The 24,710-nt window shown below is 41.3% G+C and overlaps 1 protein-coding gene across 6 annotated transcripts in view; it reads left to right on the forward strand.

The window, feature by feature from the left end:
* The window catches only part of EXOC6 (exocyst complex component 6), a 291,045-nt gene that overhangs the window by 141,116 nt on the left and 125,219 nt on the right, over positions 1-24,710 (forward strand). For all 6 annotated transcript variants that reach the window (XM_075612778.1, XM_075612772.1, XM_075612774.1 and 3 more), the window contains exons 13-18: positions 959-1,056; positions 3,284-3,389; positions 4,857-4,966; positions 9,952-10,063; positions 11,776-11,910; positions 15,378-15,557. In XM_075612778.1, the coding sequence (XP_075468893.1) occupies positions 959-1,056; positions 3,284-3,389; positions 4,857-4,966; positions 9,952-10,063; positions 11,776-11,910; positions 15,378-15,557 (741 nt within the window). The remainder of the gene's footprint in view (positions 1-958; positions 1,057-3,283; positions 3,390-4,856; positions 4,967-9,951; positions 10,064-11,775; positions 11,911-15,377; positions 15,558-24,710) is intronic.

Consider the following 24,710-nt stretch of genomic DNA (forward strand, 5'->3'; position numbering starts at 1 on the left):
AGTAACAGGAGTTAGGGTGGTGTTAGTGTTGGTTCTGATCTGGAGCTCAGTCACTGGAAGCTTTAAAAATGTAGTCTTGGTCCCAAATACCATTGTTACGGTCTTGTCAGTGCTTGCTTCCACTTGTGACTCCGGGACACATGTAATGTAAATGGAAAAAAGGGGACCACAATCAGGAGTACTTAGAGTACAGTAGCAAGTATATAGATATATATTAGGAACACACTTACATAGGGATAAGGGATCTTCCGTGGTGGTAGGGAGAACTTCTAGGTATTACCTCAAAAATGGGAAAGAGAAGGGAACATAGTATAACACTGTTTAATAGACAAACGATATTAAAAAGAGATTGGGAACTCACAAACGGCCAACAAATAATGGCATAGAGAAGAGGTGTCTCCAGATTCTCCAGACCGGCTTCTAAAGTCTTTGATTGTCAATGTGGATTCTGCTCCAGTTGGTTTGATGTTGTTGCAGGAGGGTTGGTAAACGGCAGCGGTAGGTCTTCCGGTACTCGTGCACAGACCCGGTCTGGAGAATCTGGAGACACCTCTTCTCTATGCCATTATTTGTTGGCCGTTTCATGTTCAAAGAAACAGAATTTTACGACATTCTTAAAAATTAATGTGCTGCATCTTTTTAATAGTAAAAGTGTATCTCTATGAACTCCACAAAGAAAATATCACACAAGGTCTGTTTTCTGTGCTGTAAAACTGTCTTCCCCAAACTGGGGGAGATCTAAGGATCTTTTCTTTTATTCCATTGTGCAAACAGATCAATGGTAGGCAGCCATATTTCTTTTGTGGTATCACTTAGATACCCAGCACTGTTTTTTAGATGCAAAATTTTAATTTCATGGTGCTTTTCCCACCATAAATGGCAGCTTTAGCCTCTGTGTAACTTGATCATCATCTATAGCGATATATTTAATATAGTATTTTTTTCCCCCCTCATTCAGGGCTATGGATTTTCTGTAAATCGGCTGTTTGATCTCTTGTTTGAAGTAAGAGATAAATATAATGAAACACTCCTTAAAAAATGGGCTGGGTTATTCAGGTATGTATGAGACATGACATAATTGGAACTAATGGTAGAGTTACACAGAGTCTATATTGTAGAGATGATCACCCAGTGCAGGTAAGTAGAACCTCTTAGGCTGAGGACCGGCTGCACGCGCCCTTGCTTGCCGGCGGCGCGTGCAAGTCACTGCACCGCGATCTGCGGTCTGCAGATTACCTGCTTACCTGAATGACCTGTAATTTTGACGCATCTTGTACAGTGGGAAGTGTGGCTGACGGCATGCACCTAGGATATATTACGTGGCAAAGGCTGTGCTTATAGTGCCTTGCGACGGTGATGCGACATCGCTCCAAAACAAACACATTGTCACCGTCGCAAGCGCTTATAGTAAGCACGACGTGACGACGCGACCAAAAATTTGGTAGCCGGTCAAATTTGATTTTTCAGAGGCTGTCGCCACATGTGACAGCCACTGAACCAATCAAGGGCCAGGTCGCCAGCGAAGTCGCTGCAACGTGAAACCCAACTTTCGCGGGTGTCGACGGCGACGGGTGATGTCATCCGTCGCGGTCACTATACACGCGGCCTAACTTGCCACTCTCACTCATTGGCACCAGATGAACGGATCCTCCTGCATTGTAGTGCATCTTTCTTGAAATTTTCTGCAGATAAAATAATTGAAATGTCTCTTTGACTCCTGTGAATTTACCATGGGTGACGGAACGCTGATCTTAATCATTGTAGACCTATAAAGATTGAGGGATTTACACGATTCTGCTTTCTAGTCCCCTTTTTGCACATTTACTGTAATTTACAGCAGATAAACCAAAAATAAGGGTTACCCCCCGCTCAGCTAATTTGTGTGTATAGGGAGAGGAGCACCTCTGGATAGAGGGGTGAGAGGTATACTAAAACAAGAACAGTAAACCCAGTTATGGGCACTCTATCTCCCTAAATGGGTATGTTATAACATCTAAAAAAACACAGTTTATTATCATAATCAATTAAAATAAAGGGTATTAAAATAAAACAGCGACGTGGAATAGAACCCTCTGATAATACTATGGTAAGTGTCGGGATAATTCGTATATTACAATGGAGTTTCGGGCTATAGGTAAAGTCCAGACTCCCTGGGCTGTGGTGCCCAACAAAAATACAGTCTAGTATCCCTGGTTAGTAATATAGGGATAGATAAGGGGTGAAAACAGACTGCTTGAAAGTGCACCTACACATCCAATTCCAGTATGAATCCCCAAAGGGAGATAGGTTGATAAGGATATATAAAAATATTAAACCACAGTTATCATAAGGGACACCTTCTCCTGGTAAATAATTGAACCAGTAAAGTAAGTGGTGGACAGTAGGATGTCTTAACTTGATATCGGTCTAGATACGAGGTTGATGGTTCCCCTTGTAATATGGTCGGTGGATAAATAATATACTAGTATCAAAAGACATGAACTGGATACCAGGATAGAGTGAGGCGAGTGTTCACTATAACCATAGAAGAACAGGGGGTATGTAGAACCAATATATTACATTCTGTAGGTAATGACTCGCATGCACGAGCAGGGCTTCTCAATGAAGAGCGAGGGACTCGGCAACTATAGCCTACTGTGGTTTAATATTTTTATATATACTTATCAACCTATCTCCCTTTGGGGATTCATACTGGAATTGGATGTGTAGGTGCACTTTCAAGGAGTCTGTTTTCAACCCTTATCTATCCCTATATTACGCACTGACTGGGGCCGCCCCCATAGAGGGCCGTCTCTTTGTTCGTGCAGCGCACGCCGTCGCGAGCGAGGTCGCGATCACTGGGGACGAGGTCTAGGAGGTAATGGGGAAAGACGGTTGCAGACCTGTCTGAGATATACGATCTTGTTATTTCTGTTTGTGTGGCTTCTGTGGTTGCCATGGCAATTCCTGGCTTCTATTTTAATCCCTGGGCCCTGTTTGTGTGGCTCAGGGTCTCATTCATGGAAAATAGCACAAAGACACAGAGACCACGGTTTCAAAGAGTAGGACAAACTGTTTCAAATGGTACAAAATATCTATTTGTAAGCCACGCAGATTATATTGCTGCTTTATGGTCCAAGGGACAAAAATGATGTAAAAAAGACACAAAATCCAATGTGGTGGAGCATTACATGATATAAAATATATTTAATACTGTATGTATAATATATAATATATTCTTGTTTATAATAATAATTCAGCTGTGTCGCCATTTTGGCTTACATAAGTATTTTTCTTATTTTAGGGACATTTTTGAAGCAGATAACTACAGTCCCATTCCTGTAGCCAATGAAGATGAGTACAGGACTGTTCTTAGCAAATTTCCGTTCCATGATCCCGAGATTGACAAGGTACCTAATTTTTGATAAGTGTTTGTTTGGAAGATCATCTCTTAACATGTTAGAAAGTCTCCAAGAAATATGCTTGGCATAAAAACGCATTTGTAAAATGTTAAGAGCTTTGTTCTGCAAACATTTGATTGGGCCATTAATGTTCCGAAATTTGTCTTAGATTGTGCAAGTTGGCAAACTTTCAGTGAGCGAAACATGCTGTGTGTGCCTTCTACACGGTCTCAGTATTAAGCTATCTAGTCATTGTAGAGAAATTCGCAAATGAATCTAGCGATTTTAGAGAACCTAGTAAATTAACATAATAATCCAATTGCCACACACATTGACTTGATGCTTGGAAACCCACTTGCAAACTCTTGCTCAGGGCACATTTTCATAGTTTGCCACTGTCTGCAAAAGTTTCACTCATCTCCAGTGAGCACTACTGAATTGATCACATTTTCTGCTCATTTTCTCCTGTTTTATAGCAGCAGCTTATATGGGGGGGGGGGGGGGAGGAGACGGGGGGGGGGGGGGGGGGGAGTCGACAGTCAGTGGATTCGACCGGAAAAAGTTCCCCATGTATGCAACGAGTGGACAGCTGAGAGTAATACTTCCAAAAACGCAATAAATTGCTGTAGCAAGCCAGTGAGTGGAAATATAATAAAACTGGGCAGTACACCTCCACACAACACTCTCTACACGTTTCGTCTCAAAGAGACTTCATCAGGAGTTCATTCATGCTGCAGTGTACCTACACCGGACACTATACCAAAGTCATCGGCTGCAGAGACTCTTTTGGATAGCAATTGGAGCATTTTTTAGGATTTGTATATTTTTTATATTATATATTTTTTCTGGACTTTTCATCTGTTATTTTTATATTTATATGTTTGTGTATCGTTTATACTATTTTTCTCCACCTTGTATAGTATAGGGTTTTTTTCATCATTTTTATTCATTTAGTGGTTTAGGTTGGCGCCATTTTTTCTTTTTGTTGTGTTATATATACACTGGCGACACGTTTTATGAAGCACGGCTAGCACCGCAAGCCGGGGGGATGCCCCGGCGTGCTAGCCGCACTCCCTCAGCGTGCCGCGCATCACTGATGCGCGGTCACGCGTCATCGGGTGCCTGCGTCCCCTGCACGCGCGTCCAGGGCTCCGCGAGGGAGCCCTGGTGTCCCGCGATGTGGGGGACGGCGGCAGGGGGTTCCGGGGGACCCGGCGGACCCGGCAGCGGAGGGAGAGCGCCCCGATCGGAGGGCGCTCCTCCGCTGCATCGGCGTGCGCCCGGCACCCTCCGGCGCGCGCCAGGTACTGCTGCGGCCGAGAACGGCAAATGCTCGAATAAACTCGGCCGCAGCAGTATATATATATATATATATATATTTTTTTTTTTATATATATATATATATATATATTTATATAAGATATTTATTGCTTCAATTTACTAAAATGGTATTTGTTTGTTTGTTTGTTTTCATAGCAACCATTTCCAAAGAAACTCCTGATGTCTCAATCAGTTCCTCAGATTTACATGCAGGTCAAAGAATTTATTTATGCTAGCCTTAAATTCTCGGAGTCACTTCATCGGAGGTAAGCACTGAATGTCATGTGCATGGTGCAGGAAGCATGGATAGCTTACGTCTCCATTACATTGGTGATTTTGGCTTTCATGATGGTACAAAATAGATGTTTTCTTTCTTAATGATCATTCTTTATTGATTAATAACTGACTATTATAACAAACCAGAATTATCCAGACTTGATTAAAAAAAAACATCCAAGGGTTAAATCTCCGTAGCAGAATTGACATAAAGCATCATTATCCATTGGCTTGGTACCAATTGCATCCTTTTTGGAGTCTCCCCAAAGGCTTTCATCAGGAACCCTGATATCGTGCTTATTTGATATAAAATGTCAGCTATGTTGCACTGAAATTGCCTTTAGGATTGTGCTAACATCTGCTGTATTGTAAACCTTTCAACATGTCAGGAAAACAGCAATTAGTACTGTATATAAAGACTGCTGTCCTTTTTTTTTTTATTATTATTATTATGTTGCACTGCTTAAGATAAACCTGATGCCATAGAAAATATATCAAGGACGTACTGAACTGTAATTGACAATTGAACATCGCTTAATAAGATGTTTGTTTTGTTTGAGAAGATTAACCTGCTACTTTGCGATACTCACTTTATTCAGCCTTCAACTCTGATTGTCTTTTTTTTGGTCAGGTCTGGTTTAAATCACATAGAATAACATTGGAGCACTCAGCTTGAAAACAGAATATCTGGAAGCCATTCACAGTTTATCATCTAATGCTTATCTGTTAATGAATGTAAATGACTGTAGTTTCACACATCCTTAATTGATCCTGAGTACAATTTACACATACTAACGAGTAACCTTTTGACCCAACCTGTAAATATTTACTCACAAAGCACATGTAGAGATCGACTGCTAACAATCTTGTCAAAAGTAGACAAACAGTGCAGGGGTGTTATAAAGCTAAGCAAAAAAGTGTGCTGCTGTGTGACTGAAGTATTCAGTTATTTCCCCGTATCTACACTATCACACTAAATGTGTTTGTAGTGACACTTACACACAATACCTAAAATCCACAGTGTTTTGAAATGGTCTATAGTCACAGTGTGTGACTAAGCATTTAACACTGTGATACCTCATATTAAAGGAGAAACTCAAGCGCTTTTTTTTTTAAAACTTTTTTTTCAATTTTAACACAGAATTGAAGCAGGGGGTTTCCACAGCCGGACCCCATTGTTTTCAGCTCCGAGGACCCCCCTGCTTCCGGAGATACTCACCTCCGTGGGAGTGGCCAGTAGCCCCTCCAGCTGAGCTGGCTGGGTTTTAAAGTTTAAAGCTCCCGCGTCACGCTGGCCAATAGGAAGCTGAGCCTGATGATGTCACGGCTCCCTATTGGCCCGCAGGGCTCGGTACCTATGGAAGGCCGCCATAATGTGAACCCTGGTAGCGGAGCGGCTATCAGCACCTACTAGGGAGATAAGTATCTCTGTAAGCAGGAGAAGTATGCCCAGAGCTGAAAATAATGGGGTTCAGCCCGTGCGTCAATACGGTGTTAAAGAAGCGCTAGGATTTCCGCTTTAAACCAAGATAGAAATGATCTATATGTTTTATATCTATATCAGCTTCATAAATTAAGTGTACCTGACCATCAGTGTTTATTTTTGAGTCTTTATAGATTGTGATACCGTGCCTTTTAAAAGACAGACATGGACATTTCCTCATAGATTACATTGTATTGTGCAGAGCTTTTGAAAACGTACTTTACCAGGTCTAGAGTACACATGGCAAAGAGACCTGTGAGGTTTGGAAAGCAAAGAAATGTAATGAAAGGTATCACAGCTTACAGTGAGTCCACCCCTGTCCAGAACTTTGAGCTATATCAATACTTACTACTGATATATGTATTCCCATTTATTTCACAATAATTAGAATGGCAGTAGGAGGTTTTTTTATCCCTACACAATTGCTATGTTATATCTGCGGCTTCCCTTTCTTACACATGGATTTGGACTCTATTGATGATCTTTCTTCTTGAAACAATGAAACGGCTTATCTATATAATAATAGAACAATAACGTCTTTAAAGCATTTCTGCTACAGATATCCATAGATGGAAACGGAGTGGTCATGGACATGTACAACTATTAATATGAGTGAATTAAGGCAGAGGCGCTCAACTCCAGCCCTCAAGCCCCTTCCCTCCTCACACCCCAACTGGTCAGGTTTTCAGCATATCCCAGCTTCAGCACAAGTGGTTCAATCAGTGTCTGCTTCAGCACAGATGGCTCAATCAGAGGCGAAGTCTTTGACTGAGTCTGTTTGAGCCACCTGTGCTGAAGATGGGATATCCTGAAAACCTCTTGGGGGGCTTGAGGACATTGAAATGTTGGACACATTGGGCAAGATCTATGTATTATGGTGGGTGTGCTCAACTCCAGCCCTCAAGCCCCCCCCCCCCCTTTACGGGTCAAGTTTTCAGGATATCCCTGCTTCAGCACAGGTGGCTCAATCAGTCCCTGCTTCAGCACAGGTGGCTCAATCAGAGGCTCAGTCTTTGATTGCAGCTGGGATATCCTGAAAACAAGACCTGTTAAAGGAGGGGGGAGGGGGCTTGAGGACTGGAGGTGAGCACCCCTGCGGTACGGCATCTTCTCTTCTCAGCTGTGTGCTAGATTTCTCTTTTCTTTCCATCCGTACTATACTTTAAATACTCGTTGCATCTTCATTTCCCCATGTAGATCCTGCAGGATTGTTTTGAACGTGCTTGTTTTTGGAAATATGATGAAGATATTGGTTGGTAACTAATAAGTGGCTGGGCACATCTCTGCCCACAGCATTTCCCACAGGACTGTGTATCAGGAGCCACATGTTTCTGCTATCTTACACATACTGTAGGTTAAGATACCGTATCAATCGATGCATCTGGCTTTTCATTAGCTCTGCATGACTTTCATCAGGAGACCAGGTCAAGGTTTTCAGCTTCAGCTTTGTCACTTTATGACCCAGTTAAGGCATGGAGGGGGCCACAGTAATACCATTTGCAGCATGTTGAAAATACTTCCTATAAGGATTTATTAAGTACGATACACATCTCCTTTAGGCCTCGGACATGGTCAAAAAGACCGTGCTGAGGCGCGCTGAGCTGCGCTGAGGGGAAACATTATCCCTATCAGCGCGGCTTTAGACGGCGCTTCCGCAGGCGTGCGGAGGCGTGTGGAAATGCAGGAGACAGGCAAGTTTAAATTTTGCCGCTCATGCAAGCGCAGGGCCGGTCACGTGACTGCCAGAAGCCAATGGCAGTCCGTGACGTCGGGCGCTGTGACGTGGCGCGCTAGCCCCACTCCCGATCCGCCTCCAGGCCCGCCTCCAGGCCCGCCTCCCGAAAGCCTCCCACCGCACACAAGCGCACTCACTGATGCTCATGCAGGGACAAGAAAAATCTCCTGCTTGAGCAGGAGAGCATGAGCGTCAGCGCTGCCCAGCGCCGCTCCCTACTCCATGTCCAGGCCTTAGATGCCTCCTCACAATGTAGGTTTAGAGCAGGAGTGGACAACTCCAGTCCTGAAAGACCACCACCTGGTTAGGTTTTAAGCCTATCTCTGCTTCAGCACAGGTGGCTCAGTCATTGCTTGAGCCACCTGTTCTGAAGCAGGGACATCCTTAAAACTTGACCTGCTGCTGGCCCTTGAGGACTGGAGTTGTCCAACCCTGGTTAGAGATGTAGGAACCCGTTGAATAAAGAGCGAAAGTTCAGCTTCGCTACAACATTTCGTCCATCTTCCTCCCAACAAAAACTTCCCACTTTGCACCTAATTCAATGACATTTATTTTGATTCCACATTTTTTTGTGGAGGAAGAAGCAGCTGAGAAATGGGTAAAACAAAAGAAATGCAGAGGAAAGTGCCGTGGCAATGGCTTCTTTTGTGTGCACATTTGTATCTTGTCGAAGATGCCGGGTGTGTATGGAATTCTAATCATTACCTGGCATCATCGATAATGAAAGACTTGAATGAATAACCATAGTGGTCATGAGGCATGCGTTATGTCCGCTATGGTAACGGACCCGTTCCATGCTATAAAGGCTAGTGAGGCATTGCCATGCATGGGAGGCCTAGCATCCCACCCTGGAACACCTAATCCTGTCACCCACCCCTACTAACCCTACCCCAACACACCAAACAACCCCCACCCCCTCTATAGGAATGGCTAACAGCACTGCCGGCCATTGTGCAGTCATTAATAAAACATATCATTAAAAACATGAATACAATAAACATTTCAATATACATCACCTGGGTATTACCTCTTGAGTGCCAGTAAGGGTGCCGATGCCCTGATGCATGATGGATGCCTTTTATGCTAACTATAGATATTAAGGCGGGGATTTTGTGTGTGTGCATGTTTCATTTTCAACTAGTCCGGGCTGTCAAATGTGTTTTTCTGTATGGCGAACGCCATCGTGACTTCCCAATTGGCCAGTACACCACCCCGGACTAGCCCCTCCTCCCTAACTGGGGAGCGCTGTGATTGCCCAATCGCTGCTCTTTGGAGTTGATTGTATAGCATGGGAATAAGGGATGTTGTCAAAATGGGATGGCAATATAGTGTGCGGGGGGGGGGGGGGGGGGGGGTTCCAGTGCTGCTTCAGAGGGCTGCACCTCGTTTTCACATTTTTAGTTTGGAGTATGAGGAATGGGATACTTGGAGATAAAGGACAATGCAAAGAAATGTTCCAGTATTATTTGGGGATTTCCCATCTTTTTTTTGCCAAGGGATTTCCCTTCTCAGCCTTTGTGTGAGAGTAATAGGTTTTCCTGCAGTTTCCTGTAGTTGCAAGAAATATAGAAATTGTCTCGATGACACAAGAAGCTGTAGACGTAGCACATCTTCTAAATGCATAAACCATCCATAAAATTCTTCCTATTTTAATAGCATGCAAAACTTTTTTTGTTTCCATCCATGTGCTTGATGCATTTGCAATGGATATGTTTCATTTTTGCATTACAAAGGGTTTCTCCCTTCTTTGTTTTCAGTTCTACAGAAATAGACGATATGCTCAGGAAATCTACTAATTTGCTCCTCACTAGAACATTAAGCAGTGGTTTGCAGAACCTCATCAAAAAGCCACATATAGGTTTGACTGAGGTATGTTGTTATATCATATTTAACTATGCATGTGAGAGAGAGAGAGAGAGAGAGAGAGAGAGAGAGAGAGAGAGAGAGAGAGAGAGAGAGAGAGAGAGAGAGAGAGAGAGAGAGAGAGAGAGAGAGAGAGAGAGAGAGAGAGAGAGAGAGAGTTTGGTGTGGTGCACATTAAAGGGTGAATAGTTACAGTCTGTAAGGATCCCTAGAGATCCAATATACCGACACAGCACAAGAGATAATCACATAAAGGGGTTTGTTGGGTCCAAGATGCACACATATGCCCGACGTTCCGCCCCTGAAGAAGGTCCCCCTATTCAACTTCTTGCCAACTAAACACCCGTGTAGTACACCATTTGTTGGGGAGTGCCACTATACTCAATGTTATATATATATATAATTGAGTACAACCCGACAACCCCACTACAAATGGTGTACTACCCAGTTGTTTAGTTGGCAAGAAGTTGAATAGTATTCAAGAAATGGTATAATAGAAAGTACTAGATCTTAGTAATGAACTTTTTGTATTGCATAAGTCCTGGTGTGCCTGGGAAATGACATGAAAATGAGCACCCAGTATCATTTTTAACATATAGAAACTTTTTAGGTCAATTATGTAGAGCTCAGTTACCCTATCAATAATATGTTTAATTATTTTATTTTGCATATATGCATTTCACAGCCAGGAACAAACTAATGTATTTTTGTTAGGGAGCTGAGTGCATTTTAGTTGGGTTTGTATTCCTGTTGAGTAAATTCATGCTTGTTTATAATGAAGAGCAGGACTGTGGCTGCTGCTGCTGCTCACATCATGGTTTTTTTTCTTTCAGTTCACGGTAAAGTAAACGGTGAAGACATTTTGTTTCCATTATGTCTCTGGTTTGTTTCAGTAAATTATTTTACATTGATACCTCTGTAGATACAAGTGAGCTTTGCGATTTTTTTTTTAATTTAAAATAAATAAAGTGAAGTAGTTTAAAATGTTGCAGAATTCTTCAGAATGTTGCCACTTTTTGCCAAATATTTGGGAAAATGGCGGTATATAGAGGCTCATGCAAACCTGATGTTGGGGTCATGCGACAGGCAAATTGACTTTTAATGCGTGGTGCATTTGGGGCAAACTTTGCTTGAAAATGTTCACAAACCAAACACATTTGATCAAGTTCACGCACTTCAGCGAAGATTTTCTACATTTCTAGTAGATACCAGAAAAAGGTTAATTGTATTCCACTCTATTTGGGAAAGGAAATGGACAAAGAAAAGTATTCAGTCCCTCACAGTGAGTATTTTAGCACCATCCTTAATTATCATTTCATAATCACGATATGGAGTTTATTGCAGACAAGTAAAAGAAAGGCTCTTGTGAGTTCCACTTCAAAAATAGCCCAGGTTATGTTCAAGAAATACTTGTTCATGGGACATACTACTTATAAAATACAGTGTTAAACTTGTTTGCCAGCATCGTAATTTGTTAGTTTTTTTTCTCCCCAAACTATCCTTTGTTTGACAAACATGTGACTTCCACTCTTAGTAAGTGTGGTCAACAACATGGCATTCAAAGCATATGATTACCATCAGCAGTTAGTCAGTAGTATCCTGCAATACACTAATTGCCATGTATTGATATAGTGTCTGGAAGGACAATGCCTTCTAAACATAATCAGGTGGCACTGGGTGTTGCAAATGTCTTAGCGTATGTGTTTTGTGCTTTGTAGCTCGTGCAAATCATCATAAACACAACACACCTGGAACAAGCCTGTAAATACCTAGAGGACTTTATAACAAATATTACAAATATTTCACCAGAGACTGTGCACACGACAAGACTTTATGGCCTCTCCACGTTTAAGGTATGTCAAATCTCAATTTATGTGAAAAATGTCCATTTCTGGCTTGTTGGGAGCTTAAAGGCTACCACTGACCCCAGATAGTACTCCGATTCCTTCTTTTGTTTAATAATCCAGATATTTGGTGTCTTCTGATAAAAAAAAAAACAAAAAAAACCTGTTGAGTATATTTTTTGCTTGATTTGATATCATTGGTTAATAATGCTGCATTTGTTAAATAACTGCAGGCAAGATGTTTTTTTCATTAACTACTCGCATTAATTTTATGCATATTTGTTTGTTATTTTGTAATCCATAAACTTGGGGTTTTCTAACGTAATATGTCCAGCATACGTACACTTTTATTTTTCAAATTCAAATGATATAGTCATTGAGGAACTTTACACACTATTAATGGATTCACTTATAAAATAAATACCTGTGGTTATTTATATAAAAAGAAACTGGCGTGTTTTATGACTATATAGATAATATTATTGGTTGAGCATACACACGCGTTATTCAGGGCACAGAACATAATCAGAAGGTGCTGTGGGAGCTTCCAAGTGAGGTGTCCCAACTAGATTATATTCACCTTGAAAATTAAAAATGTGTTGAAGTTATTAGCTTCATGTAGAAAAAACCCGAATATGAGCTCCAGGGGGACAAATAATCATGGAAGGGTAAAATATATATGTATATTGCACGGAGCATAAACTGGGTTGTGGAGGTAGATAGTGGAGCTGAATAAACTATAGTAGTATGGGAGGGCAGGAGGAGACGTGAAAAGGGATAATTAGCAAGTACAAGTGAGTAAAAACCCTGAGTGGGCTTATGACACCCTTACAGGGATACAACTCAGAGACTCATACCCTAGGTCTCCGGCGTGCCCAGTGTGGAGTAACCGCTACTCACTGTTTCACCGTTCTGCAACTCCAGCTGACGCTGCTTGAATAAGGCTCAGTGTGCTGCACAGATCCTCCGATATTCCCACGAGGGCATCTCTTCAATCGAAAAGGAAAATAGTACAAAGGGTAGATCGAGGTGACAGCCGCTCCAAAAAAATGGGGAAACTCACCAGTCAAATAAATGTTAAAAACAATTTATTCGGCTACATAAAAAGCATGAACAAACAAAGAAAACTCTCCTCCAACGCGTTTCACGCCCCCTATGGCGCTTTCTCAAGGAGTATGCAATGGGGGGAGGTGAATGCTATATATACCTCCCACCAAGCAAGAAAAGACAACTGATGCCAATTAGTAATAATATGCAAGCAAAAAAAAAAAAACAAAGAAAGAAAAACGTAAAAGACGACATAAAAATCAGGAAAAAGAAAAAGAAAGAAACGTAAATCAAACTAAATAAAAAGAAAACAAAAAGAGTAAGCTGCGCTAGACATCTGTTATCTTTATTCAATTCGATCATAATGACATGACATGGACACACCAAAAAAAGTGATATATGAAACAAGATATGATACTGATATTATATATGTATAGATATAAAGAACACTGGTTAGAGATACAGATCAGTAACCTACTCATTTAACCTGTTATGGTATTAGAATTGTACTCAAAAATAGGGATAGAAAAACAAGAGAGACTTGTTGATTGAGGTATATAACTCAATGTTTCTCACATGTTGTTCATATATAATATCATACACTAGGCAGGCTTCAAGCCATTTGTATTGGAAACAATGAAACAACCAATGTAACAAAAAGATAGACTTTTAATTACTATCCTGTGTACTCATCCTAAGGTGATCTATACAAAGCATAGTGTAGAATAGAAAATGACAGAATGAAGCTATCTATTTCTTCTATAAAAAATATTTGAAATCCCATTGGTTATTTAAACCCTGGGGTATTAAGGAATCGAGGTAAAATATCCAAAAAGCCTCTCTTTTATATAAGTCAGTGGTCCTATCCCCCCCTCGTATATGTGGTGTGACATGTTCTATTGCTACGCATCTAACATTATTCAAATGACCCATTTGCCAGGTACTGAAATGTTTTGACACAGGATGTGTCTGATCCTTTTTACTGTTTTTTACTAACCAGGATGGTGTGCAGTTAGCACATAGTTCACATGTATTTGTGGGTTGCTGCAGATTTATCTTTAAGTTAGAATCTGTAACTTGAGGACAGAGTATGGTACTAATATCTATTCTTTATTTTCTATGTTGTTTTGTTTAATTTTTATTTAGTTTGATTTAAGTTTATTTATTTATTTTTCCTGATTTTTATGTCATGTCTTTTACGTTTTTCTTTTTTTCTTGTTTTTTTTTTTTTTGCTTGCATATTATTACTAATTGGCATCAGTTGTCTTTTCTTGCTTGGTGGGAGGTATATATAGCATTCACCTCCCCCCCATTGCATACTCCTTGAGAAAGCGCCATAGGGGGCGTGAAACGCGTGGGAGGAGTTTTCTTTGTTCATGGTTTTTTACGTAGCCAAATAAATTGTTTTTAACTTTATTTGGCTGGTGAGTTTCCCCATTTTTTTGGAGCGGCAGTCACCTCCACCTACGCTTTGTACTAGTTACATAGATACAGCCTATGCGTTTCGGTCCCAGCAGTTGCACTGATCCCTAGTGACGATCCCAGCTGGGAATAAAACGCGTAGGATCTAACTAGGTAACTTCAATACATTTTTTGAGTGCCCGCTGCCTTACTTCAAGGAGTTTTATAATTCAATAGTCACAGTATTACAGAGGCTTGTAATTCCCTTATCTGAACTACATTGTCATTTACGCATAATTAGAAATAGATACAATCTATGGTTCAAACATGAATGTATTCAGATTTATATTTGCTACTTTGAGATTTGTAGCCATTAATATCGTTTTGTAATCACACTTAATAATGCCAAGTGCATCAAAAGGTAAAAACCAATGGGAAATATCGTTTTATTGTGCATGTTTTCTGAAGTTTCATTTGACCTGAAAGGAAATGATACCTGTACATTGTTGAAAATGAACTGGCCAAGGCCATATTGGTCTCTTCCTTTGGACATTTTATACTGATTAACAAGCTTCTTAAAATGATCTGTACCATGCTTGCTAATGTGGGCGTTCTGGCTCTGAGTAGAGGATCGGGTGGCATCTTGACAGTAACTGAGTTACTGCTGTAATTCTAACACTTAGATGAATTATGTTCAAAGTATCGCTAATGAGCTGTGAGATTCTAGATCGGGCAGGTAAACCCAGTCCTCAAGGGCCACCAACAGGTCGGGTTTTCAGGCTATCTCTGCTTCTGCACAGGTGGCTCATTCAGTCTGGGACTATGCCACGGATTGAGCCACCTGTGCTGAAGCAGGGATATCCTGAAAACCTGAGCTGTTGGTGGTCCTTGAGGACAAGAGTTGCCCACCCCTGTTCTAGATTTAAATGTAAAAGCAAAACTCTATTTGTCATGATGGAGTAGCATATACATTTAGAGTTAGTGTACAATTTGATGTATTGTAATGGATAAACTCTTTTTTTCTTTAGGATGCAAGGCATGCGGCAGAAGGGGAAATATATATCAAACTTAACCAAAAAATTGATGAATTCATTCAGCTAGCAGACTATGATTGGACTATGTCTGAGCCTGATGGGAGAGCAAGTGGATACCTAATGGACCTGATTAATTTTTTAAGAAGTACATTTCAAGTTTTCACTAATCTGCCTGTAAGTTGACAGAGTTACCTATAATTGTATGCAATTGTGAAGAATGGATGCATATGTATTATTTAACATCATTTGTGTAATGTTTCTTACTTATCTTGGTCCCAGAGTGACAACTTTCACATTATTAATCATATGTACAGTACTGTAGCTATTCTCTAATTCATTTTGTTCACAGGTAAGATGGTTTATCTTCAGGTGGCGCCTACAGTTATGTTGGAGGTTTCTTATTATCCATTTTAGATTAAAAAAAAAAAAAAAAATATTGTATACCATAATATCCAACAAATGTATATACAACAGAAAATGGTAGTGTGGCTAGAAGACCATTGCATTGCTTGTTCCTTTAGCAGTGTAAGGGTTAAAATATGAAACAGAAAATATTTGAAAACTTCATAGACAAGCTCAAAGCTTCATTTAAAATGTATTGTCAATATATTTTGATACAACCTTTGCAGTAAATTAAACTTTTCAGCCATTGCATGTTTTTGACAGTACCAAGAGACAAATTGATTTAAAGTATTTTGCATCATAACACATGCATTTCAGCTACGGCCACTATTCACTATGCTTGTGAAGCTTTATTCACCTTGCCTGTGGAATGGACAACTTCACAGAAATAGGAGCCCATGTGCTTGGAAGAGAAAATAGTGGCTACACCATTTTTGTAAACACGGCATTAAATAAAGCTTAAAGTCGCATTGGCTCTTGCCATTTTGTTTTTTTGTCTGTTCTAATAGCAGCAGCTTAACTTTAAGGCAATGTAATTACCTAAGCTGCTGATTAATTCATTCTCCCGTGATTGATCAGCAAAGATCCCGCTTCCCAGGGCACCCAATATGGCCGCCAATTTCCAAAGAGGAAGTGATGTGCTTCCCAAATGGTTGCTATGGAAACCCAATAAAGCTTAATACAATAAAACTCATGAAAATGGGCATAAAGAGTGGAATAAAAAAATGCAGTAAGTATTATCTAATACCACACAACTGATTTATTTACAAATATCACATATAGGATTTTGAATGCAGTGCTGCTTTAGTTGAGTTGCGTTCTTGGTACTCAGTGAGTTGCGTTCTTGGTACTCAGTGAGTTGCATTCTTGGTACTCAGTGAGTTGCGTTCTTGGTACTCAGTGAGTTGCGTTCTTGGTACTCAGTGAGTTGCGTTCTTGGTACTCAGTGAGTTGCGTTCTTGGTACTCAGTGAGTTGCGTTCTTGGTACTCAGTGAGTCATTTGTGCTGTTGTCATTTCCAATACTGCTTTTGATTTGTGTTGAAACAGGGAGTCTTGGAATTTGTTCTACGTGCAGAGGCCTGGTGCTGGTTTTGGAAGCATGCAGGGTTTTAGTGATTATTCCATAACGAGTAGCTTTGGTACTGTATATCACTTCCTTCACTCAATATCCAAGTCATGCTGAATTATTTTCTCTTTTAGAGAAATCCACCATATTCTTTGCTAATTTAATTTCTTTTCTATCGTGCACATTTCTAAAAGCATTTCTGTCACTTTATCACTTAGCGAACAGTTTAGAATGCCTATTGGTATGCCCTGCTATAACTACCCATTTTGTATTTTGCCCAGATTTCAGTGTTCACACAGATTAGGACTTCCCTAGAAATAAATGCACATGGAGAACAATGCTGCAAAATTTCTTTATAGGGGCAATCCAAGATTTCTCCAGGGACCCCTTGCTTCCGGAGCTACAGACCTCCTTATGGGGTGCCAGTAGCCACTCTGCTTGGCTATAGAGGCAGAGGATCAGGAGCACACTTATATCCAGGAAAAAACATATATATATAGTGCAAAAAAGGTTTGCATGAACGTTATATGGATAAATGATATAATATCGCTCACATTCTCCATGAGTATTCAAGGCTTTTTGGTTATCAGGAGTGACCGCCTCAGATGCAGGTTTCAGCAGTGATGTCTGTCAGCATACAGGGCGTGCAGAGAGACAGGGGGAGGAGAATCCCATATGTGGAAAATGGAGGACATAGAAATAGTGCAAAAAAGCTTTATAACAGAAAAAATAACTATAAAAGTTCACACTCACAAACCTATATTGAACTCAGGCATTGGGACCACCTAGGGTCAGGCAGTGGCAACAAGCAGCGCTTCCTCCTCTGGTATTCCACCCATGGCGACCGTCCACAGTAGAGTTTTCAACTGAATCCTTTGCAGAGTGTCACCAAAGTTTACCAAACACAATGCAGCCAACAGAATAACAATGATCAAGTAAGTGCTTCTAACTACACTGAACCAGAGTGACCGTATTTACACAGAATATCATAAAAAAGGATTATAGGCATATGATGCTAAATATAAATAGGGAGAGAGGGAATAGGGTACAAAATCTGGTTAGAATTAGTTCAAAGAGATACATGATTACTTTAGAAAGGGAACAATGTCTATTTCCAGATTGAGTCCCCTGGGAGTAAGGGTTCTCAATCGATGGATCCAGAATGCCTCCCTTTTCAGCAATTCTGACTCCCTATTTCCACCTCTCCAGTGCTGCAGGACGTGATCTATGGCTATGAATGTCAGGCCGGCTGGATCACCTTGGTGAATTTCGGAAAAATGATTGGTATACTGTGGGTAGTGAGTCTTCTTTTTATACTACTAAGATGTTCAATAATCCTGGTTCTTATTGGTCTCACTGTTTTCCCAACATATTGTAGTTTGCAGGGACATTCCAACAAATATATTACATGGTCTGTCCTGCATGTCATGCAGGGGTCCACTGTATAGACTTCACCTGTGATGTTAGAACTAACTTTGGTGTTATTCAGTGATCTATATTGGCAGGCCCAACAAGTTTTACAGCCATAGAATCCTTTGCTATGATTTAACCAGCCATTGTGACTAGACCTTTTCTGTCTCAATGCACTTGGTGCAAATTTGTTTTTTTAGATTACAAGCTTTCTTGAATATTATATTTGGTCTATCAGGGATATCGGTTCCAAGAACCGGGTAATTTTTTAATATATCCCAATGTTTGTTTATAATACTTTTGATCTTCCCAGCTTCCCTGTTGTATCCAGTGAGGAATGCAAAATCAAACTTCCCACTGTTCACCTGATTTTCCACTTTTGGCTTTAGAAAATCGCTCCTAACTAGCGTATCAGGTTTATTTAAAGCTTCATTAATAGTTTCTCTCCTATAATCCTTTTCTGTGCAATTCCTTCTAATCCTGGTAAATTGCCCGGATGGAACATTGTCCATCCATCTAGGCAGGTGGCAGCTGGATCTTAAGATAAAAACAATTTTATCAAGCTCCTTAAAATAAGTTTTAGTCTTGATGGTATTGTTATATATATATATATATATATATATATATATATATATATTTAAATCTAGGAAATTAATCTGCTTGGTATTCCATTGGCTGGTAAATTTTAAATCACTTGTGTTTGTGTTCATGATTTCGAAGAACTTAGCTAAGACGATAGAGGACCAGGCCCGCACTGAGCTCATCACCGGACCAGATGTTATTATTCTCCCAAACTGCCATAAACAGATTGGCATAGCTCGGTGCGAACCTAGACCTCATCGCTGTTCCACATTTTTGAAAATAAAAATCTCCACCATACCAGAAATGGCCGAGGATGAATTTGATACTGTCAATTATAAAATCTAGTTGAAGCCCTGGCAAATTCTCGTCTTCTCGTATATCTTTGCAACACTTTCCTGTTTGTGATAATTTGTTACCAATATTCCCAGCAGTTTGAGCTGCAACCTTTAACAATAGATAATGTTACCTTAGTAATATAAGAATACTTTGTATTTGCTGAGTTACACTGACTGACTGAAACTGCAAGGCAGCTATTTAGTGAACCCTGGGAAGCAGGATCTTTGCTGATCGATCACAGGAGAATATATCAATCGGCAGCTTAGGGAATTAGTTTTCAATAAAGGTAATCAATGGCTGCATATATTAAAACACATTTTTAATTTATTTTTTAAGTGCCTCTTGGATTGCCAATTTGCACCATTTTCTAAGGGTGATCCAATCTAATATCTACCTTATCTAAGTAAGTATGATAGATCTCCACTTATGACTATAGAATAGGCATTAGTATGTTTTGCTTTTTAATGAATTCAGGTTATTCATCTGACGCTTTCAATTTAGGGGATCTATTTATTAAGGAACGCATAAGGCTACGGCCCCAGAGAATGTGCGTGAGTGAGCAACGGAGCGCCTGGCGGCGCAAGTGGCCTTCACCCGAGTAATCTGAGGACTTCAGATCACTCGCGATGAGGAGGCATGGGAGTGGCGTGGTGGGGGCATGGCCATGATGTCACGTGGCTGGTTCGCCCTCATTGGCTGAACTGCTGCTGTGACATGGACATCGCTCGGCCGCCGTGCTAAAAGTCAAATGTCTTGACTTTTCAAAATGTGGTCGTGCCATCGCGCTTTGTGCATGTGCGCGAACGCACTGACTGGGGCCTGTCCAATAGAGGGCCATCTCTTTGTTCACGCCGGGCACGCCGTCGCGAGCGTGGTCACGATCAATGGGGACGAGGACAGTTTTGTTGTTAAATTGACGCATTAAACTGCCATAGTGCTGATCTGGCCCATATAGCATGGAAAGACACATTTTTGTGCGGTAGTGCCTTTATCGGCAATATCACAGTTTAGTGAATATGCCCCTTAGAGTGGTATTTAATAGGTGTTTCTCTCGGCATCAATGTATCAAGTGCTTGGCTGTATCAGTTTAGCGGCTGTTCTTGTTAACGGGTGTTTCTAAGAGTGTCAATAGGAGGTGTTCCCGAGTGCAGGTAATCTAATGAGATGGAAAAAAAGACAAGAAAACAGCGCACAACGCTCATAGTGTAATATTAATAATATATATTGTGTAAAAAAGGGGGCAATAAATCTGCGGACATCAAAACAATTGATAAAAGCATTTTATGTGACAAGACATGGATTACCACTCGCCGGGCCCACGTGTAGATGGAGGCGTGGATGTCTTGATCACCTTTGGGGTACAACCGGGGAGATGTCGTCCTCCTTCAGGTAAGTGGCACCTCGTGTAATGTCACAGGAGTTCCTCCTCAGAGTTTTAGTAGTCCCGTTAACAGTGTCCTTATTAGTGGAGCACAATGTGCTGAAAAGTCACTCAGGGCAGCCCCGTAATGTTACCAGATGGGATCTTTCTCTTCTGCTCCGAACAGCAAACGTAGCTTATGTACGTCAGAGCGGAGGGAGATCCAGATGGAGCGGTATACACAAGTCTGCTCTGGAGCATGAATCAGGGGATCTTGCAGCTCAGACGGTACACCAATAGTGTTGGCACTGGATGATGACGTCACCGCATACGCGCTACTTTGTGGCGATTGACGCAAAGGAGTAATTCCTTTCCCAGGCAAACAGCACAATAACGGTGCTAGGGCTTCAGAGGTCAAGACAACAATAAAACAATATGCTTAAAATCCTACGCATTTCGTGGCTAGCATGCTACTTACTCATGGATTGAGATGTACCAATATCTGCATCTGCATATCTGTATCGGGCCATCAATTTTCTTCTTTTATTTAGCATATAAAGGCCCTATTCAATATACTCTGAAGCAACAGCTTCAGCTTGACAAAAGCATGTCAATCCTCTTCCACCAAAAAATGGCTATTTCCACTAATTCAATGAAAAAAAAAACGGCGCAGAAAAGGGCTGAAAAACCTTATAAATGGCGACTGAAAAACCTGGAAGAAATAGCAGAATAAAACAAATGAAAGAGGCATGTGTCAAAATACCAATAAAATATGCAAAAAAACCTCCATTATGGTATACAACTGCCATGAAAGGTATAAGTTACCGTATATGGAAAGCTACTTTCTGTTGCAACATTGGCAGTGCTGTTGGGAGGTAGAGAAGAACACACTGAGCTCGAGGAGTAGGTGGTTTTGTGAGAAAGTGCTCGTTTTGTCACTTTTTATGCTTACCATAGTGATTTTTTTCTGTCCTGTCTAATTTGTCTATGAGTGATTGTTGTGGAGTGTGAGTGACTATTTGCGCTGTGTACCTAATGTCTGTTTGAGCGATTGGTGCTATTTGTGTATGAGTAGGATTGTGAGTAATTTTTGTGTGTATAGTGTTAGTATATTGAGTTGCTTAGGGTGGGGATTTGTAGAAATATGTGTATTTGTCTACTAATTAGTATCAACTGTCTTTTTGAATAGTTGGAGAGAGAGACCGATTAAATGAGAACGAGTAACTGGTAGAGCGTGAGAGTGGATGAGAGAGTATGAGAGACTGGGTTAGAGAGACTAAGGGTTTGGATATGACTAAGGAGAGGAGTTCTGGTATGGTTGAAGAGTGGAGGACTGGGGTAAATGCCAGTTGAGAGTTGTACGAGACATCAAGTTCGAGAGGAGGTAACAAAAGTCTGAGCCCTTGTCAGGCCCTGGAGAAGAAACAAGTGGCAGATAATGAGAGAATGAGGTGTGAAGTTCACGATAGAGGAAAAGGAAGTTCTGGTGACAAAGGTAATTGATCAGTATTATCCATTATTCTGTTATGGAGCAGTTTGCACATCTAGATTCTGAAGCTCTGGCGTGAAGTTGTAGATGCAATGAAGAATGTGAGAGTCTCCACCAGAAATCTTGAGGTCTGCAAGAAAACTTTGGAGACTGTAAGCGCTTTGTCAAAACCAAAATGTATAAAGAGAGGCAACATGCAGCCGGAACAGGAGGAGGCGCACCCTTGGAGATATACACGATGCACCGTGAGGGCTGAAGATAAAGGATATTATTTCCCCCGTAGTGGACTACAAGGGTACAAGATGCTATGAACTCTGGAAAACTTTTTACCGATGAAGAACCAGGTATGATAATATTATACATTTCATGACCATGAGTGTAACACAAAAGCATTCGAAATAAAATAAAATTGGTCAGTTCAAAACTAAATCTATATTAATAATCTAGTTAATGTCTAATTACAAATTAAAACCATACCATATGTGAATAGTTGAGGTATACCCCTAAAAATCATAGGGGTTTATTCTGTAAGCCTTCATAAAAATAATTGCTGGGCCGGTGACGCTGCCAGTTTTGTGAGCGTTACGATCACGGTATCAGAAAGCCTCGATTACCTGTGATAGTAAAATTCCCAAAACTGGCGAGGAGCCAGCGACGTGATGTTGGCCTCTCTCTTAAGGGCTCACCCTGGCGATCTGCAGCGATCGGGCCCAGCTGCATAGAGAGCTGTACAGAGAGAGCCGCCTCTCCCTGCGCATATCTCGCCAGCGACCGTAGGCTTTTAATAAAAATATTAAATCTAATGTACGTGAGCAGGCAGTCTCCAGAGCAGAACCGCGTTGATTTCAGGTCCGGGGACCCCCTGCTTCCTGAGATACAGGCCCCGTTATGGGGTACCGGCATCTCATATGCATTTATATGTCTCGCGTCACGTGAACGTGGGATTTAAATGCATAGGAGATACCGGCACCCCATAACGGGGCCTGTATCTGGGTAAGCAGGGGGTCCCTGGACCTGAAATCAATGCGGTGCTACCCCGGAGACCACCTGCTCACGTAAACTAGTATTCATTTTTTTATTAAAACAGCTTCATTACCTTAGCGGCTAGCCGCTAAGGCAATGAAGGGGTTCAACCTCAATAGCATGTTTATTGGGGGCAGAGGGGGTGGAGGGGTAGTAGCCCATTGGTGGGTGGTTAGGCCTGCCGAGAAGGTTGCGGGATGAGTTAACCCCTTCACTACCACAGCGGTGGGAATCGCTATGGTAATAAAGGGGTTAACCAGTCGCGCTTGCCCCCCGGTAGGCCTAAAGACCCACCCTTGGGTGAAAAGGTGACTAAAAACCGTCCACCGTATAGCATATAGAAATATTACTTGTGAGCACATTCACATGTCTTAGACAGGTCTGCAGTCCTGCTTTTCACCATTGTCGCCTAGCATACAGTGCACTGCAGCAAGGATTTTCCATGTAATGTGGACTTGAGACAAAAGGTGGCACTGTGTGCTCATTTGCATGTAATTTCCCAGAATCCCTTGCTGCGGTGGAAGCACTGTATGCTAGGTGACAATGGTGAAAAGCAGGGTTGCAGACCTGTCTAAGACATGAATGTGTTCACAAGTAATATGTTATATGCTATATATACTATCATAACTGTTATATCTTTCAGTTGCCTCTCCAAGTATAGATCTAGCGGTGAATCCAAGCTCTCTACAACAGGAGACATCTCAACCTGCCACTGATTTGACAAAGCCTTGAGTTTAAGATGTTATGCTCCAGTTGAAGTAGCTGCAGAAGAGCAGGTTATTTTAATCTTAGAAAATCTTCCTGACCCACTGCAGCAGCAAGCAGCCTATAACACCTCTCATGCCAGGTGAGGATGCAGCGGCAGCCTAGAACACCTATCATGCCAAGTGAGGATGCAGCAGCAGCCTAGAACACCTATCATACCAAGTGAGGTTGCTGCAGCAGCCTAGAACACCAAGCATTCCAAGTGAGCATACTGCAGCAGCCTAACACATCTATCATGCCAAGTGAGGTTGCTGCTGTAGCCTTGAAAAGCTATCATGCCAAGTGAGAATGCAGCAGCCTGTTACACCTATCATTCCGAGTGAGGATACTGCAGCAGCCTAGAACACATATCATGCCAAGTGAGGATGCTGCAACAGCCTAGAACACCTGTAATGCCAAGTGAGGATGCTGCAGGAGCCTCGAACACCTATCATGCCAAGTGAGGATGATGCAACAGCCTAGAACACCTATCATGCCAAGTGAGGATGATGCAGCAGCCTAGAACACCTATCATGTCAAGTGAGGATGATGCAGCAGTAGCACCCGCAGACTCAATTAATGCATTTTTCATGACAGCCAGGAGTCTTTATGCCATGTAATGGGCAGAAAGATCATTGGTTTGCTCAGGGAGCTGTGCTCATTAAGGCAAGAAATGTGTTATTTCTTTCCAGAAAAAATGGAAAGATAAACCATAGAACATAAAAGACAAAAAAAATGTACCGCAAAATTCCCTTAAAGTTGAAAAAAATAGAGGTGGGAATTAGACATGAGCTGCCATGGGGGGACTAGGATAAAAATGATCGGTGAGTAAAATTTCACTTTTCTCTCCTGTCCTGTCCATGTCAGCGCATAACACAGGAAGGTTGTCTCACAGCAGTTTCCCCTGGTAAAA

This window comes from Ascaphus truei, chromosome 8 (assembly GCF_040206685.1).
Source record: "Ascaphus truei isolate aAscTru1 chromosome 8, aAscTru1.hap1, whole genome shotgun sequence".
Taxonomy (NCBI): Eukaryota; Metazoa; Chordata; class Amphibia; order Anura; family Ascaphidae; genus Ascaphus; species Ascaphus truei.